The sequence below is a fragment of the Gopherus flavomarginatus genome, chromosome 8 (genome assembly GCF_025201925.1).
Source record: "Gopherus flavomarginatus isolate rGopFla2 chromosome 8, rGopFla2.mat.asm, whole genome shotgun sequence".
NCBI classification, from domain to species: Eukaryota; Metazoa; Chordata; order Testudines; family Testudinidae; genus Gopherus; species Gopherus flavomarginatus.
This window is the reverse complement of record NC_066624.1, coordinates 26,560,857-26,574,955: the sequence shown is the minus strand read 5'-3', so window position 1 is coordinate 26,574,955 and position 14,099 is coordinate 26,560,857. Positions and strand designations below refer to the sequence as shown.

At 46.7% G+C, this 14,099-nt stretch overlaps 1 protein-coding gene across 3 annotated transcripts in view; it reads right to left on the bottom strand.

The window, feature by feature from the left end:
• Nucleotides 1-14,099, bottom strand: part of KIF4A (kinesin family member 4A) — a 38,377-nt gene continuing 24,278 nt past the window's right edge. For all 3 annotated transcript variants that reach the window (XM_050966224.1, XM_050966225.1, XM_050966226.1), the window contains 14 exons: nucleotides 13,555-13,665; nucleotides 12,775-12,858; nucleotides 11,588-11,701; nucleotides 10,450-10,605; nucleotides 8,898-8,992; nucleotides 8,273-8,402; nucleotides 6,632-6,802; nucleotides 5,845-5,952; nucleotides 4,858-4,935; nucleotides 4,654-4,755; nucleotides 3,812-3,973; nucleotides 2,188-2,307; nucleotides 1,284-1,406; nucleotides 1-787 (listed from right to left, as the gene is read on the bottom strand). In XM_050966224.1, the coding sequence (XP_050822181.1) occupies nucleotides 602-787; nucleotides 1,284-1,406; nucleotides 2,188-2,307; nucleotides 3,812-3,973; nucleotides 4,654-4,755; nucleotides 4,858-4,935; nucleotides 5,845-5,952; nucleotides 6,632-6,802; nucleotides 8,273-8,402; nucleotides 8,898-8,992; nucleotides 10,450-10,605; nucleotides 11,588-11,701; nucleotides 12,775-12,858; nucleotides 13,555-13,665 (1,740 nt within the window). In that variant the 3' untranslated portion in view covers nucleotides 1-601. The remainder of the gene's footprint in view (nucleotides 788-1,283; nucleotides 1,407-2,187; nucleotides 2,308-3,811; nucleotides 3,974-4,653; nucleotides 4,756-4,857; nucleotides 4,936-5,844; nucleotides 5,953-6,631; nucleotides 6,803-8,272; nucleotides 8,403-8,897; nucleotides 8,993-10,449; nucleotides 10,606-11,587; nucleotides 11,702-12,774; nucleotides 12,859-13,554; nucleotides 13,666-14,099) is intronic.

Here is a 14,099-nt window from a genome sequence, read left to right as displayed (position 1 = left end):
TTCATACTTCTTTATTAAAGCTACAAAAATTAAAATAGGTTAAAATTACTAATATTCACAAAACACAAGGGCTAGTGAGTCATTTTATTAGAGAGGCACCAGTGGCCTAGAGGGAGCAAACCCACTCACAAGTTGTTTGTGCTAGCTAGGTTTTAAGACTACAAACAGTGCCTCACTGAGATAAAAGCACCATGAGGGCTCACATGGAAACTTGGGCAGAAATTCCTTTTTCTGCATTTGAAGAAAGGGGCCAGTGACCAGTGCAATTAAAAATGATCTTCTAAGAACAATGCAGGTAAAACTGTTCACAGTTCAGGATACAACCAGAATGCATGGGCTAGATGAGTCTACTCTGCTTATTTAATATTCCAAAAGAGAAAGTAGCACTTCCCTCCATTGTTCTGGTACAGCGAACAGCTGCGCAGGCAGATCTAGGCACAGCAGCTCTCCCTGGGTTGTTTGGCCAGCACTTGAGACTTGTTTCTTCTGAAGTTTTATTTTGTAGCAATAGATCCTGTTAATCATGTAAGAGTTAGTGTCTGAGGTGGGAACGGAAGTGCAACATGGTAACATTAAAAGTCACAGGTAGTTTCTTTTGCCCTCAGTTGTCCTCCTCTTTGATGGGGGTACAGCCAGAGAAGAAGCTGGTGTTACTACTCAACATTCGTTTTTTCTTCTTCACTAGTGGCAGTTGGTTCTCCTCGGACTCTACATCTCCATTGATTAAGAGTGCAGCTGTGTTCGCCTTCTTGACAAACACATCTTGCTCAGTGATCTCTTTCAGGACCTGGTAAGAAAATGAGGCTATTAGCTTGAGCTGCCAGAGCACTCAAAGAAACCAGGCAATCCTCCCCGAGACTGGAAGGCATCCACAATTGCCAGCTACCTTTCCCCAGTCATTAATGGTAATCCACAAAAGATACTCTATTTTCTTTACTTTACATATCAAAACCCTAAAAAGATTTATAAAATGGAGCAGAAAGAGAAAAGTTGGGTGGGAGGCAGCAGAATCCAGTGTACCTAGTTGGCATAAGGACACTGGGAATCAACTAGTGTGAGGTTGAGCCAGGAAAAGGGCCAACATGTCAATGGCTTATTTGAGAGCAAAAAGGTCTAATTCCCCCAGGTTGCTCAGAAGGTTAGGGATAAGCAAGAGGCAGAGGCAGTGAAATTGTCTGCGTGAATTTTCTCCTGATTTAGTGCCCACTGCTAGCCAGGAACAAGATACAGCAGCCAGTGGCTGGAAATCAATTCCACCCAGGCTCCCCCTTTCTGATTTGTACCTTCTTGGTTGGAGTGATACATATTGGTTCAAAGAAGGTCTCCCCAGCAGTCACTTCAGTGGGATCTTCCAGTTTGAAGGATCCTTCAGAATCTCTGGTTTGGTCCTCACTCTTAGGACCATCCTGAAGGACAGACATGCACATTAGCCTAGTCCAATGCTGCCCCATCAATAAATCTTATTTAGGAAATAGACTTATGGATCCTAGTATTTTACTTCCCCTTGCTGTGAACAGCAACTCTAGAGAAAGTGGCATGGGCACTAGAAGGCACATGTTATAAGGCAACTGGTTCTTCAAGGTGATAAGGGATCAAAAATCAGCTAATTTTGCTTTCTAGGTTACCGGGAGGGGGGGAGGGGGAAAGAGGTTTGGAGCAGAAGCCTCCGAGAACCAGATTGCTAGTCAAATGCAAAAGGCAGATAGGGCTACTGTTCGGAATCATAAATGTCTAGGATGGTTTGTTAGGAAGCTAAAAACCAGCTAAGTTCCTCGTTGGATGTTTTTAAAAAGCCATGTATAAATGGAGTGGAGTAAGTTTTTTGTACAGTGTGGACCAGGGGCACAAGTTCATGTCTGCTACCAGGTAGAAGGGACTACCATTACCTATCCTCTGAGAAGATCTTCCAGGTTGCAGCAAGTTAACCCAAAAGACTGGAGACCAGTAGGAAGACTCCCACATTCATATACTTTAATCCTACAGACTGGCAAAGCAGGTGGAGCTACTAACATGGCAAGATACACCAGGTGGATTATCCTCAGGGATAGAACTTACACTGCCAAGTTGTGTGCATAGGCACCACCAGCTTGTGGAAGCCCTTTCTGAATTAAATTATATGGAAGTTATCGGGTAGATGTTGGGTGCATCCAGCACCAAGGTCCAAGCGCCAAATGCAATAGTACTCACCAGCATGCCAGAAGCACGGTTTCTACATTTTGTTGCATCACAGTTACAGCCTGTGCTACAGCCTAGCTTCTGCTTCCTGCAGCCACACTGCCTGTTTCCACATCGGCCCCGGCAGGAACACTTAAGAGAAGAGAGCTCAAAGTAATAACAGTTCCACTGCTGCAAGGCTGTCTCTAGATAGCCACAGCAGTCAGAGAGTCTTTACCAGTGCTAGTACTGGACACCAAATTGCATAAGTTACCATGACCCTCACCTCACTGCCACTCTATCCCCAGAAAAGAGATGGCTCAGTGGGTCACATGATCACTTGCATCTCCTGGGGTAGACGTTCATTCTGAATATGAGTGTTTCAGCACCATCACAGTAACTTTCAACACCTCACCAGGCCAAATTCAAGCTTGAGACCTCTCCATGTCCCCATTAAACATGCCAGCCTCACTCACAGGTCTAAGTGCATGAAACTAGAGTTTCTCCCAGATAAAGCTAATGCATATCCCAGTTCAGAAGTAAAAGGGCTACATTGGTTTTGTGGCACAGTTTTATATTCCAAGTGTGAAGTATCATCAGCCACTCACACCTCTGGAGGTTCTGAAACTGCCAAGTTTTTAAATGAGGTTTGAGCACAGCAGTTCAGAATTACAAACTCCCTTTGATGCCAAGCAGCAGTTTCAATGCAGATGGCCCCCACCCTTCAGATCAGTTGAGAAGCCTGACATCTGCAAGTTACATGCAGAATATAGATTTTACACGAGTGTATCTGTCAAAAAAAAAAAGAAGGATTTGAAGGAGAAGGCAGTCAGCCTTCATAGGGGATCGGAGCTCTGGCTTTGGGGAAATTCAAGCTTAGAATGGCCCACTAGTTCTTACGATGTAAGTGTTCAGCACATGCAAGCTCGGTCCACACTGCTTCTCCCTCAAAAATCTTAGTGGAGAGCAAGAGCCTGAACAAGAAATCACTATGGGAACCAGGAAGGAAGGGGAAGTTCCCACAAAGTTTAACACATCTCTCTACCTCCCAAATGCCATTCTTTAATTGTATGCATGGGCTTCATTTGATACTCATCATTGCTTGTGGAGAAAGCTGCATGGTACCAGTGTCATCAATATTTTTGCCTCTATCATCTCCCACTCTACCTCACTCATCTTCTCTTCTGCCCCCCTTTCCCAATCTACATGTAGTGCTTAGTGTTCCATACCCATCTTCTCCCCACAGCTTCTTTGGCATCACACCATAGTTAGGACTGTCTGCAGAGGGACTTTGTAATCCTAGCCAGTTTCTCTATGGAACAGCCACATGCACAAGCATAGCAGTTTAGAGAGTTACAAACTCCTTTGATGCGCAGGATGTACAGCTGCCCTGGAGCACTTGCTATTTTTGCTGCTATCTAAAGTGTTCAAGTGGGTGGCAGACAAACCATCCATCCAAAGTACTACTGGCCACAACTAAATGCCCTCTGGTGCTGCTGGAGTAAGTGGCTTTTGCTTCAGAATGCCAGTGCAAACCCCACAGTTCAGCTGCATTTCATTCTGCATGTGCCAGGCAGCATCATGACACATGTAAGTGGTCCCCTCAGTTAGAGCTAGTAACCCAAGCCGGAGGCAGAGAAAGGTAACTGGATCATACCCCTGACAGGCTTTTCTTGGATCCTTTGGCTGCTTTTATCGGCACCCACTCTGCATCTTCCATCTCCCCTCCAGACTCCTCAGATTCAGAGAACAGCTCTTGCACATCCATTTCTGGTGTGTGCGCACGGGGTTTTGCAGTTGTCTGACGGCGAATCTTTGGCTACAGATGAAAATTAGATGGTTTGAGACCTCAAATGTGTCAGAATTTGGACTACACCAGAGTCCCAGCAACATATCACACCCAGCTTACTTGAACAGCTAAGAGAACTGCAGGACCAGGGAGGTGCCAAGTCATCAGGTTGGCAGGGATTCTTAATAGTTCAAAGCAGCAGCTGGTTTAGCTTGTTATTTTTTAATGGTGAACTGCCCCATGTACACAGCTATAACCAGTGATCCTAAATCACCACATGATTCCTTCCAAAAGCTAGTGGTTAGCATATTGGCAGGCCATAGGCTATACTTCATTTCTAGTTTCTTGCTCCCTCGCTCAGCAAACGCTGGCAATGCTGCAGAGGAAACAGCCTGCTTAGGAGAGTGGGGCCAAGGTAAACTGTATCAACATACAAGATGTGCCAGCTTCCTTTAGACAGAAGAGGAGCAACAGTGCCAACCGGTTACAAAAGGATTCTAGTTCTTTTCTAAAGAGGAGGATGGGGAGAATCCTTGGGGCCTGCCTAGGACAGATGATGCATCTACCCCAGTCTTCAGAACAAAGAAGTTTAATAAAGCAACTTAGGTGCAAGAAGAAAGTTTGAAAGATTTGTTAGCCAGTATCTTTATCCATACAGAGCCTGATCATCCCCAGAGAAGTGTGGCAATTAGTACATGGCAGTTGTTTACCTTGGGTGGAATATAATCAAAGGGAGAATCTGGGGACTGAGTCGGCATTTGCTGAATGTGTCGGAGCTTCTGTCCGCTGGCAATTTGGTGGAGTATTAACTTCTGTTAGAAAAGAAGATAATTCCGTTGCATCATAAGTAGCCAAACCTAACAAATCGTGCCACCAATAAGCTTCCAGGTGGCTATGCACACACCCTTCCCTACCTGTTTGAGGGACTCATTCTCCTGGAGAAGCTCTTGATTCTTATCACAAAGTTCCCTCATTTTCTCAAGTTCTTCATCCTGTTCACAAGAAAGGATGAAATCTGTAGGGTTATTTAGGGTCTGAGAGGTAGAAACTGCTTCCAAACTTCTAGCAGATTGTTCAAGTCAGGAGGAGGTCTTGCTCAATGCCTAGGAGTGCTCTGCCTCTCCACATCCACAGAGGTGGCCTCTTCACCATTCTCCAACAGGAGACTGGGCCTTCAGTTTTGAAGTCAGGAAGAATACAAGCCTCACTGTCAATTAACTTCCTCTATCCTACCAAACAGGCCAACAGTTCCCTCTTCTCATGTTACAGTCTCCCAACTTTTAACACCTTCCCTACCTTTCAGGGACGCTCTCTGAGCTAGGCTAGGAAAGCTCTGCTTCTGTCGCTCAGCCAGCTCTCTTCTTCCCTAGCAATTTGCTATACTAAACTCTAGTAGCTTTGAGGGAGAGGATAGTGTATACCACTGCTGTTTGCTACAGTAGGGCTCACCCTGGAGCTGGTGCTTTCAACATTCCCACTGTGGGATCCCCTCGAAAGGCCCTTCCATCACTGAAGGCTGCATTCAGTATGAAGCTAACACTACTCCTTTGGTTGGCCTGAGCATGCAGAAAAGCAGCTGATGTTGGGCTTGTAGAAACTGAACTGGTCTTTGAGGCAAGTCTGTTATCACTTTGTCTTTGGAAGGAGCATTTATGAACAAAGACTAGAGGCCCAATATTCCAGACATCTACAGCAACTACTCCAAGAAGCCTAATCTACAGATGGAGAGCAGTATGAATAATTTCCATTGTTACTCAGCCACTCTGAAGTCAATGGCAAGGAGCTGGCATTGCTACCGCAGGGCAATGGGGTGACACCCACATATAAAATGCTCTTGCCCCAGGGGACCGCTCCATGAAGAGGGAACCTGCCACAGCTGAGTCCACTTCTAGCCAATCTACCTGGAACTTGAGCCGCTCAAGTAGCTGTTGCTCGTGCTCAGTTAGAGAGTCCTCCAGCTTCTTCTCTGCTGCTTCTTTCTGCTGCAGTTGGCTAAGCAGGTATAGAACCTACAGGCAAATTAACACAGCATAAATGAAAGGGATGCAGACAGTAACAAAACATGCTTTTAAGGGATAAACCCCTCAAGGCATGCCTGGCAGCCTTAACATTCTCAGTAGATCTGGAGGTTTTTGGGCAGGTGAAGAGATGGTGTGGTGGGCAATCTCTAGTAGGCAGACAGGTTATAGAGACAAATAAACTAGTTCTTTGCCATCCACAGCATGAGAGTAGTCTGGACCCACTTGAAAACACCACCTTGTGTTCAGATGCAACAAGTTTGTGCCTTTGAATGGAACTGAATAAAATGGTTCTGTTTTTACTTCAGCAAGATCATTTAGCACCACTAAAACTTTAGAAATGGAAATCAGAAGACAGATGAGGGAGACTTCCTAGGGGGTAATTATATCAGGTCTCCTGCCAGAGGCCAATAAAGCCTCATGAAAATAGGTTTGGGTTTGTTTTGGGATTTTGAGGTTTTGTTTTTTTAAAAGACAAGTTGCAAATTGATTTTAATTTAACTCTTTTTCTCTTAAGGAAAGAGGCACTTGGATCTAGGATCATGCCCTTAACTCTTCTTCATGGGCAGACCTTTAGGAACCTTTTTGCAGAGCAGCTCCAAGCCTTATGTTTAAGCCCAGGGAAGCCATGCAGTGTTAATCACGGTACTCCTTCACCCCTGGGTTTTACCTTTTCCTGATGTTGCTGCTCCTGCATCACCAACTGACTTTGGAGCTCAGCCTCTATATCTGCCACCTGGTTTCGCTCTTCAAGCAACATTTTCTGCAAGTCTGCACAGTTAGCTTTGCTCTGTTCCAGGCTGCTGTGAAGTTTGCTTTCCTCCACTTTGGAGGAAACCAGCTGAAAGACATCAGTAAGGAGACTATTGAGGAAAATGGGTGCCACTCTCCACAGCCTATGAATGGGACTGGACATTAGCAACAAGGGTCTGGACTCAAACTTAAAGTTAGACACACTTGAAATCCATTATCAGGTACCCCTCCACACACGCACACTTTACTATGGAAACAGACAGAATAGGCAGCACTGACAACAGTTACTAGAAGGACTCCATCACTGTCTAATACCTTTGTTTCTGCATTTTGGCATGCCATGGTCTCCCTGGTCTTCAGATCTCTCTTGATCCCACTTACCTCATTTGTTTCCAGTCTTCTTGGACTTGACATCTACTTCTCCTGCCTTGAGTTTTTAACTCTCCCCTTGATCCTCTACAAGTCTGGTTTCCTCCTCCTCCACTCCATTTATGCTTCCTTTATGAGTGGCCTCTTCTGTTACCCCTCAAAGTTACCCACCACATAGAAAGACAATGACTCCTTGCCTGACCTTTATGGACTGTGCTTTTGATTGCTGACTACTCCTTCAGGGACTCTTTTTCTGCTATTTTCCCCTCCTCCCTCGCACTCAGAGTACCCCCAGAGATTTATCCTCTGCTTTCACTGCCCCTAGGCAAACTCATCTGCTCACAAAGTTCTGATTAGTGTCTCCGGGCCAGTGCCTCCAAGATGTGTGTGTGTGTGTGCGCGCGCGCATGTGTGCGTGTTCTTTAAACCTACCTTTCCTCCTGGGTGTCTCAATGCCAATTTAAAGCCATCTTCCCCACCTCCCAACCATACACATTGCTAATAAATTCCTGTTTCTCCACAACCCATCCTTCCAGTTTCAGGAAGTCCCAATCAGCCTTTGATCGTATCATACCTTTACTAATCCAACTTGCTCCTTTCTGGCTTTCTTTACACACTTCATCCCTCACTCTTAACCTTCCAAAACTCTGCAGCAGAAAGTTACATGGCTCACTTGTAGCTATGACCATGGTCAGCTTTTCCCTGAACACCATCATGGGCTCCCCCATACCTCCTGTGTCAGATTCAAGTTCTTACTTTTCAAGGATGGCATCTCCCTGCCAAGCTATTTGTCAAGGATGCATCCTGTGTATCTTCCCCACCCCCTCCTCCACTTGCCTCCATGCTACTCCCCAGGCCAGGAATCTTATTCTGACCCGATCCAGCATGCCTCATCCCTCTTTCAGCTGCCCATATAACCCATTTCAAGGAGACCCACTATTGTTAAAACCACCATCTATGTAACCTTCAAAATGAATGCACTATTCACCCAATCAGCTATATGATCTTTTTATGACCCTTGCCATAACCCCTTCCCCTGTCATGTATCGCCACATTTGTTACTTCCTTCTATTCTGGTCTAACCTGAGATTATGAGCTCTTTGAGGCAAATATGTTTATGGTTATAGCTAATAAATACAGTGCAGCAATCTTAAGAAGATGGATGTGCCACAATACAGAAAGAATGTACCTCTCCAATCAGGTATTTAAGGGCACACTTTGCCTCTAGAATAGTTGCAATAGTTTCCCAGCGTTGCTTCACCCGGTCCCCATTGTCGGCATCCAATAGCTTCTGCTGCAGATCTGCTATCTGGGCACTCCTTTGGAAAAAAACATGCATTTGAGCTCAGGGAAAAGAATTTGGAGTAGGTCTTGGATAACACTAATGTCATATTCCCAAAACATTACACTATGGAAAGCAGCGTCAGTTAGTTGATTGTTTGCATGATGGTGGGGTCTGCTGCAAAGCTGCATTGGTGGCTCAGCTGGAAATTCATTCTCCTGAATCTGTACCAAGCCACTGCTTCAGCATCACGCAAGTAGGTGCTGTGCTACCATCTTTCAGATAAGCAAAATGGACACACATCTCTCTTGCATAAATAGTGTTCATAGCCCCAGTATCTTGGAAATTCTCACTTGATAGCTATACTCTGTCTGAAACTACACAGAACAGGTCAGCTGTATTTGCTATTCTTCACTTCTCCCAGGTCTCTCAGAATGGCTGCAATGGTGAAAGCGTAGGGTATCTTGGGATGATGGTGCTATAGAAATGAGAGCTAGTTCTGCCTGTTAGAAGTTTCATGACATTCTCTTACCTGAGCTCCATCTCTGTTTCCAGGCTTTCTATCTGCTTTGTGATAGAATGGTCTATTTCTGAAGCCTGCACGTCTGCGATCGAGTATGTACGTCTCTGAAGAGAATTGCAAGACACATATGAAGTAATTTGAGGTTCGGGAGGCAGAAGGCGAGTGAGAACAACCTAGTGCTTGAGCAGGGGTGGGCATACTATGGCCCACAGGCCACGTCCAGACCATCAGAACTTGTAATTCGGCCCTCAAGCTCCTGCCGGGGAGCAGGGGTCGGGGGCTTTCCGCATGGCTTCCAGAAATAGTGGCATGTCCCACCTCCGGCTCCTACGTGTAGGAGCAGCCAGGGGGCTCCAAGCGCCACCCCCCTGCAACTCCCATTGGCTGGGAACTGCAGCCAATGGGAGCTGCAGGGGCAGTGCCTGTGTAGGAGTGGGGGGGCATGCCACTGCTTCCAGGAGCTGTGGGAGACAGCACCTGCATATGTGCCTCCATGTAGGAGCCAGAGCGGGGGTGGGGGGGATGTGCTGCTGCTTGAGGTAAGCACTGTGCAGAGCTTGCAACCCGAGCCTCTTCCCCACACCCCAACCCTCTGCCCCAGCCTTGATCCCCCTCCTGTCCTCTAAACCCCTTGGTCTCAGCACAGAGCACCCTCCTGCACCCCAAGCCTCTTTCCCCAACCCCACCCGAGGTGGCACCCCCAGCTAGAACCCTCCCCCTCTCCCTGGCTAGCCCAAAGCCCCTTCCCATACCCTGAACTCCTCATTTCTGGCCCCATCCCAGAGCCCACCCCTCACAGATGGGGCCTTACCCCCTCCCACACCTCAACTCCCAATTTCATGAGCATTCATGGCCCACCATACAATTTCTATACCAAATGTGGTCCTCAGGCCAAAAAGTTTCCCCACTCCTGAGCTTTAGTTTAGACAATCTAAACACTTAAGAGAGGGGTTATAGACTCATAGACTCATAGGTCAGAAGGGACCAATCTGATCATCTAGTCTGACCTCCTGCACAAGGCAGGCCACAGAACCCCACCCATCCAATTTTGTACAACCCCTATCCCAGGACCGAGTTATTGAAATCCTCAAAAATGGTTTGAAGACCTCAAGCTGCAGAGACACCACCAGCAAGCGACCCGTGCCCCACGCTGCAGGGGAAGGCGAAAAACCTCCAGGGCACCTGCCAATCCGCCCTGGAGGAAAATTCCTTCCCGACCCCATTACCAGAAAAGATGTTTACAAGTAGTTCTCAGCTGAAACCCCACCTTCCTTCCCAATTGAACAAGGGGTTGTACACAAAACCTTTGATGGGGCTGTGGCCCACTCTCATGACACTGATGCCAGACTAATTGCTTTAAGGAATAGAACCATGAAGAACCAGATCCCCGCTACCTCTTGTGCTACAACCACCTCTTCATTGCTATTCCTTTCATCAACCAGGGGACAGTGAAAACAATCTACTCTTCATAGGACTTCAGACTCAAAATGGAGAACAAGTGTAGCTGTAAGGGGACAGAGTGAGTTTAGCTCTCAGCTATGTCTCCCTACGTGTCACTCACCCGAAGTTTTGGAGGTGGAGTCTCCCCAGCTTCCCTCTTTTCTCTAAGCTGAAGGAGTTCCTGGGCCAAGATTTTTCTATCCTCCAGAAGATCAAAGAGGTGGCGCCGGGCCTCTTCGGTACTAACCAGAACCTCCACTTCATTTGCAAGCCAGCTCTGGAGAAAGACAGGACTGAGATAATAAACCAGGAGGGGGCAAACTACGGCCCGCATCTGACCCACCCGCTGTTTTAATCTGGCCCTTGAGCTCCCACTGGGAAGCAGTGTCAGGGGCCACTCTGTGCAGCTCCCGGAAGCAGCAGCATGTGCCCCCTCTGTGTCTTATGCACTGGGCAGCCAGGGGGCTCCACTCCACACCCCAAGCGCTGCCACCGCAGCTCCCATTGGCTGGAAACCACGGCCACTGGGAGTGGCAGGGGTAACACTGGCGGACAGGGCAGTGCGCAGCAGAGCTGCTTGGTCACACCTCCATGTAGGAGCTGGAGCAGGGACATGCTGCTGCTTCCAAAAGCTGCTTGAGGTAAGTGCCACCCCCCTACACCCCAACCTTCTGACCCAGCCCTGATACCCCTCCCTCCGAACCCCTCGGTCCCAGCCCGGAGTACCCTCCTACACCCCAAACCCCTCATCACTAGCCCCAGCCCAGAGCCTGCACCCCCAAGGTGGAGCCCTCACCCCACCCTGCACTCCCCCCTCCCCAGCCCAGAGTCCCCTCCCACACCTGTAATTCCTTATTTCTTGCCCCTCCCTGGAGCCTATACCCCCAGTCAGAGCCCTCACCCCCCTCCTGCACCCCAACCCCAATTTCATAGCATTCATGGCCCACCATATACTTTCTATACACAGATATGGTCCCTCAGGCCAAAAAGTTTGCCCACTCCTGTAATAAACTCTACTGGACATCGCAACAGTGGGTCTTCAGTCATCCACTTCCTCCTCTGAACTCTCCTCCATATCTAGGGGCAAATAAACTATGTTGCCTCTATTTACTCCTATACAGGACAGGAAATTCCATGACCTTTCCCTGTTTTCCACCCATCTAACCCAGCCTCCATCAGTGAGCTAGTCAGGCAACCTTTGTGCTAGCTCATTATTCAAAGGGGTGCATCAGGCAGTGCACCACCATGCTGATACCCACTTTTACTCGAGCAGCAGCTCCTTCCATTCCTCGGTTTTGGCTCTCTTTCCGTTTATCCACTACTTCACGCTGTTTCTGTAGAGCATCTTTCAGGCGCTTGTTAGCAGCTGCTGCCTGCAAAAAAACCCCACCACACATACAATTATTTCCCCTCCCTGCTTCCCTAGCACAGTGGAAACTGTTGGGCTGCTTATCTTAATGTGATTCACAGCTCTGGGTACAGGACTCCATGCTGCTGAAAGCCAGTCAGGAAGCATCTGCAAAATGGACTTGCTAACCGAAAACACTGCTGCTTTTAGCTTTAGCTGTGGAGTAGTATATCTACATGTATAAGAATTCATTCTTCCTTCACTGAACACTTGTAGAGCAGATACAGATGGCATGTCCCTGCACGCAGGGCAGTATTAAGCATGAAGGAAATAGCTGCCTGATCTGCTTTTGGAATTATTGATGTCAATAGCCTCTGGAGGAGCATACCCCTTAACTAGGGTCTTAGCCATATTACAAGCCTCTTGGTTCACCTTTAGAAAGCACTTTTACTATTGAGTCTATATGCTGGGTACATTATTTCCTGTAATTCTGCAGCCAAGTTGTCTCCAGAATACACCCACTGCACTTGTGTACCAGAACCAAAGCTCTCATTTTAAAAGCATTCTTGTGTCAAAGCATTTCTGCTTCTAGACCTTATGGTTGAAGAAAACCTTCAAGAAGTGGACCCAGAGTAAACTGATGCAGTGCTGTCTTCTCATGTCTGCAAACAGCCTGACACAAGCTCTGCACAGTGTTAACTGCACCCACTCATGTCAATGAGAAGTCTGAAGCCTAATGTCAATACTTTAAACACTAGCAATCTCACTGGCGATCATTTTAGCAGATCCAGCTACTGTGCTTATCCATCATTGTTGGAACAGATGGTAGAATCTAGGGCAGGCAGTGCAATCAAGAGTTACTGGGTTTGGGAAGGAGACAGTGAGAATTAAGAGGTAGAGTCCAAAAATTTTTCAAGGGGGAGACCAAAAAAAGTCACAATGCACCCCCTCTGAACTGACATCCTCAATTCATCTCCAAACCCCCAAACTGTTCCCCTGAATATCAAGAGTTCCATCTGTCCCCTGCCAAAACTCCAATCATGTCTTCCAGACCTTGGGTGAGTGATCAGGAGTCCCGAGCAGATGTTCGCTTCTTACCTCTTCTGTTTTGCGCCTGAGGATATTGGCCTGATTTTTGAAGTCTCGTTCTAGCTTAAGCAGCTCATATTGCCTCTTGCGATCCTGAAGAGAAACAAAGTAGGCAGGCCAAAAAGTTGCAAGTCATATAAAGACATTTTACAGTGCACTTGTTTAGTCCAGGGGGAGCTGAAACAAACATCCTATGTGCTCTATGACAAACACTGATCACTGGAATTTTAAGTCAGCTAAAGCTTAAAGTGGCCCCTGTTGCTCTAGAATATGGTCTCCTACATCCGCCGGGGCTAGAACTGTTGTGCTCACAATGCTTTGAGACAAGGACACACGAAGACTCAAGGAGGCACAGAAGCTCCATTAGATCTGAATGCCACATTCTGATTTGATTACATTAACTACTGTAATAGTAACAGCTTTAATACTCTTGAAAGGGCAGATGCCTCCTACTTCTATTTTGTGGTAAAGATACCCCTAGGTACTAACGTGGTGTTATTTTTTACTTCTGATTTAGATTTGAGTGGTGATCACTCTGCTGGCAGATCAAGGAACCTCAGACATAAGCAAATCGTCAATCTGCCCTTGACACATATAACTTGTGAAAAGTGGCAGCCTGCCACTCAAGTACATATGGAACAAGAAACTTTTTGACCTATTGGTTTGTTATTTTCAAGGCACTGTAGAAATGTTATGTTTTCAGATGTTTATTTGTAAGTGGAGCCAGCCCCTTAGATAAGTTAACTTATGACCAGCAGTGACTGTCCAGGTGATTAATGGCTCACTTACCCGTTCTTTCAGCTGGATCACTTCCTTGTCCTTCTGCTGCTTCCACTGTCTAAATTTCTCAGCATCCTCTTTCATTTGGCGCATCAGCTGTACCCGCTGATTTTTCATTTCCTGCAGGAGAAAGTTACTCCAATACTTACACTTCGGATAGTTTTTTCAAGTACTCTTGAGAAGAGGACATAATACAAAAACTTTGCCCACCCGCAGCACCAGCCTTGTGAGGATGTCAGTGCTTGAGACTAATGATTTCATTCTGGTAACCCCCACTTAAAGGCGTAAGGAACCATCTCAGTTTTACAGACATGGAAACTAAGTTACAACAAAAGTCAAGTGACTTGCCCAAGGCTTGGACTGAATGAGTAGTATGGCCAGATGAGACTCCCAGGCCTATGCTTATACCATAAGAGCCTCCTATCCACGCCATCAATAGCAGCACTAGTCACAGAACTACAGTTACATGAGTCTTGTAATATAAGGTGATGCCAACCCAATTAAATGGAAGCTTTCACTGTTTTCTGGCTGGAAAATTGCTCCATTAGATGGAG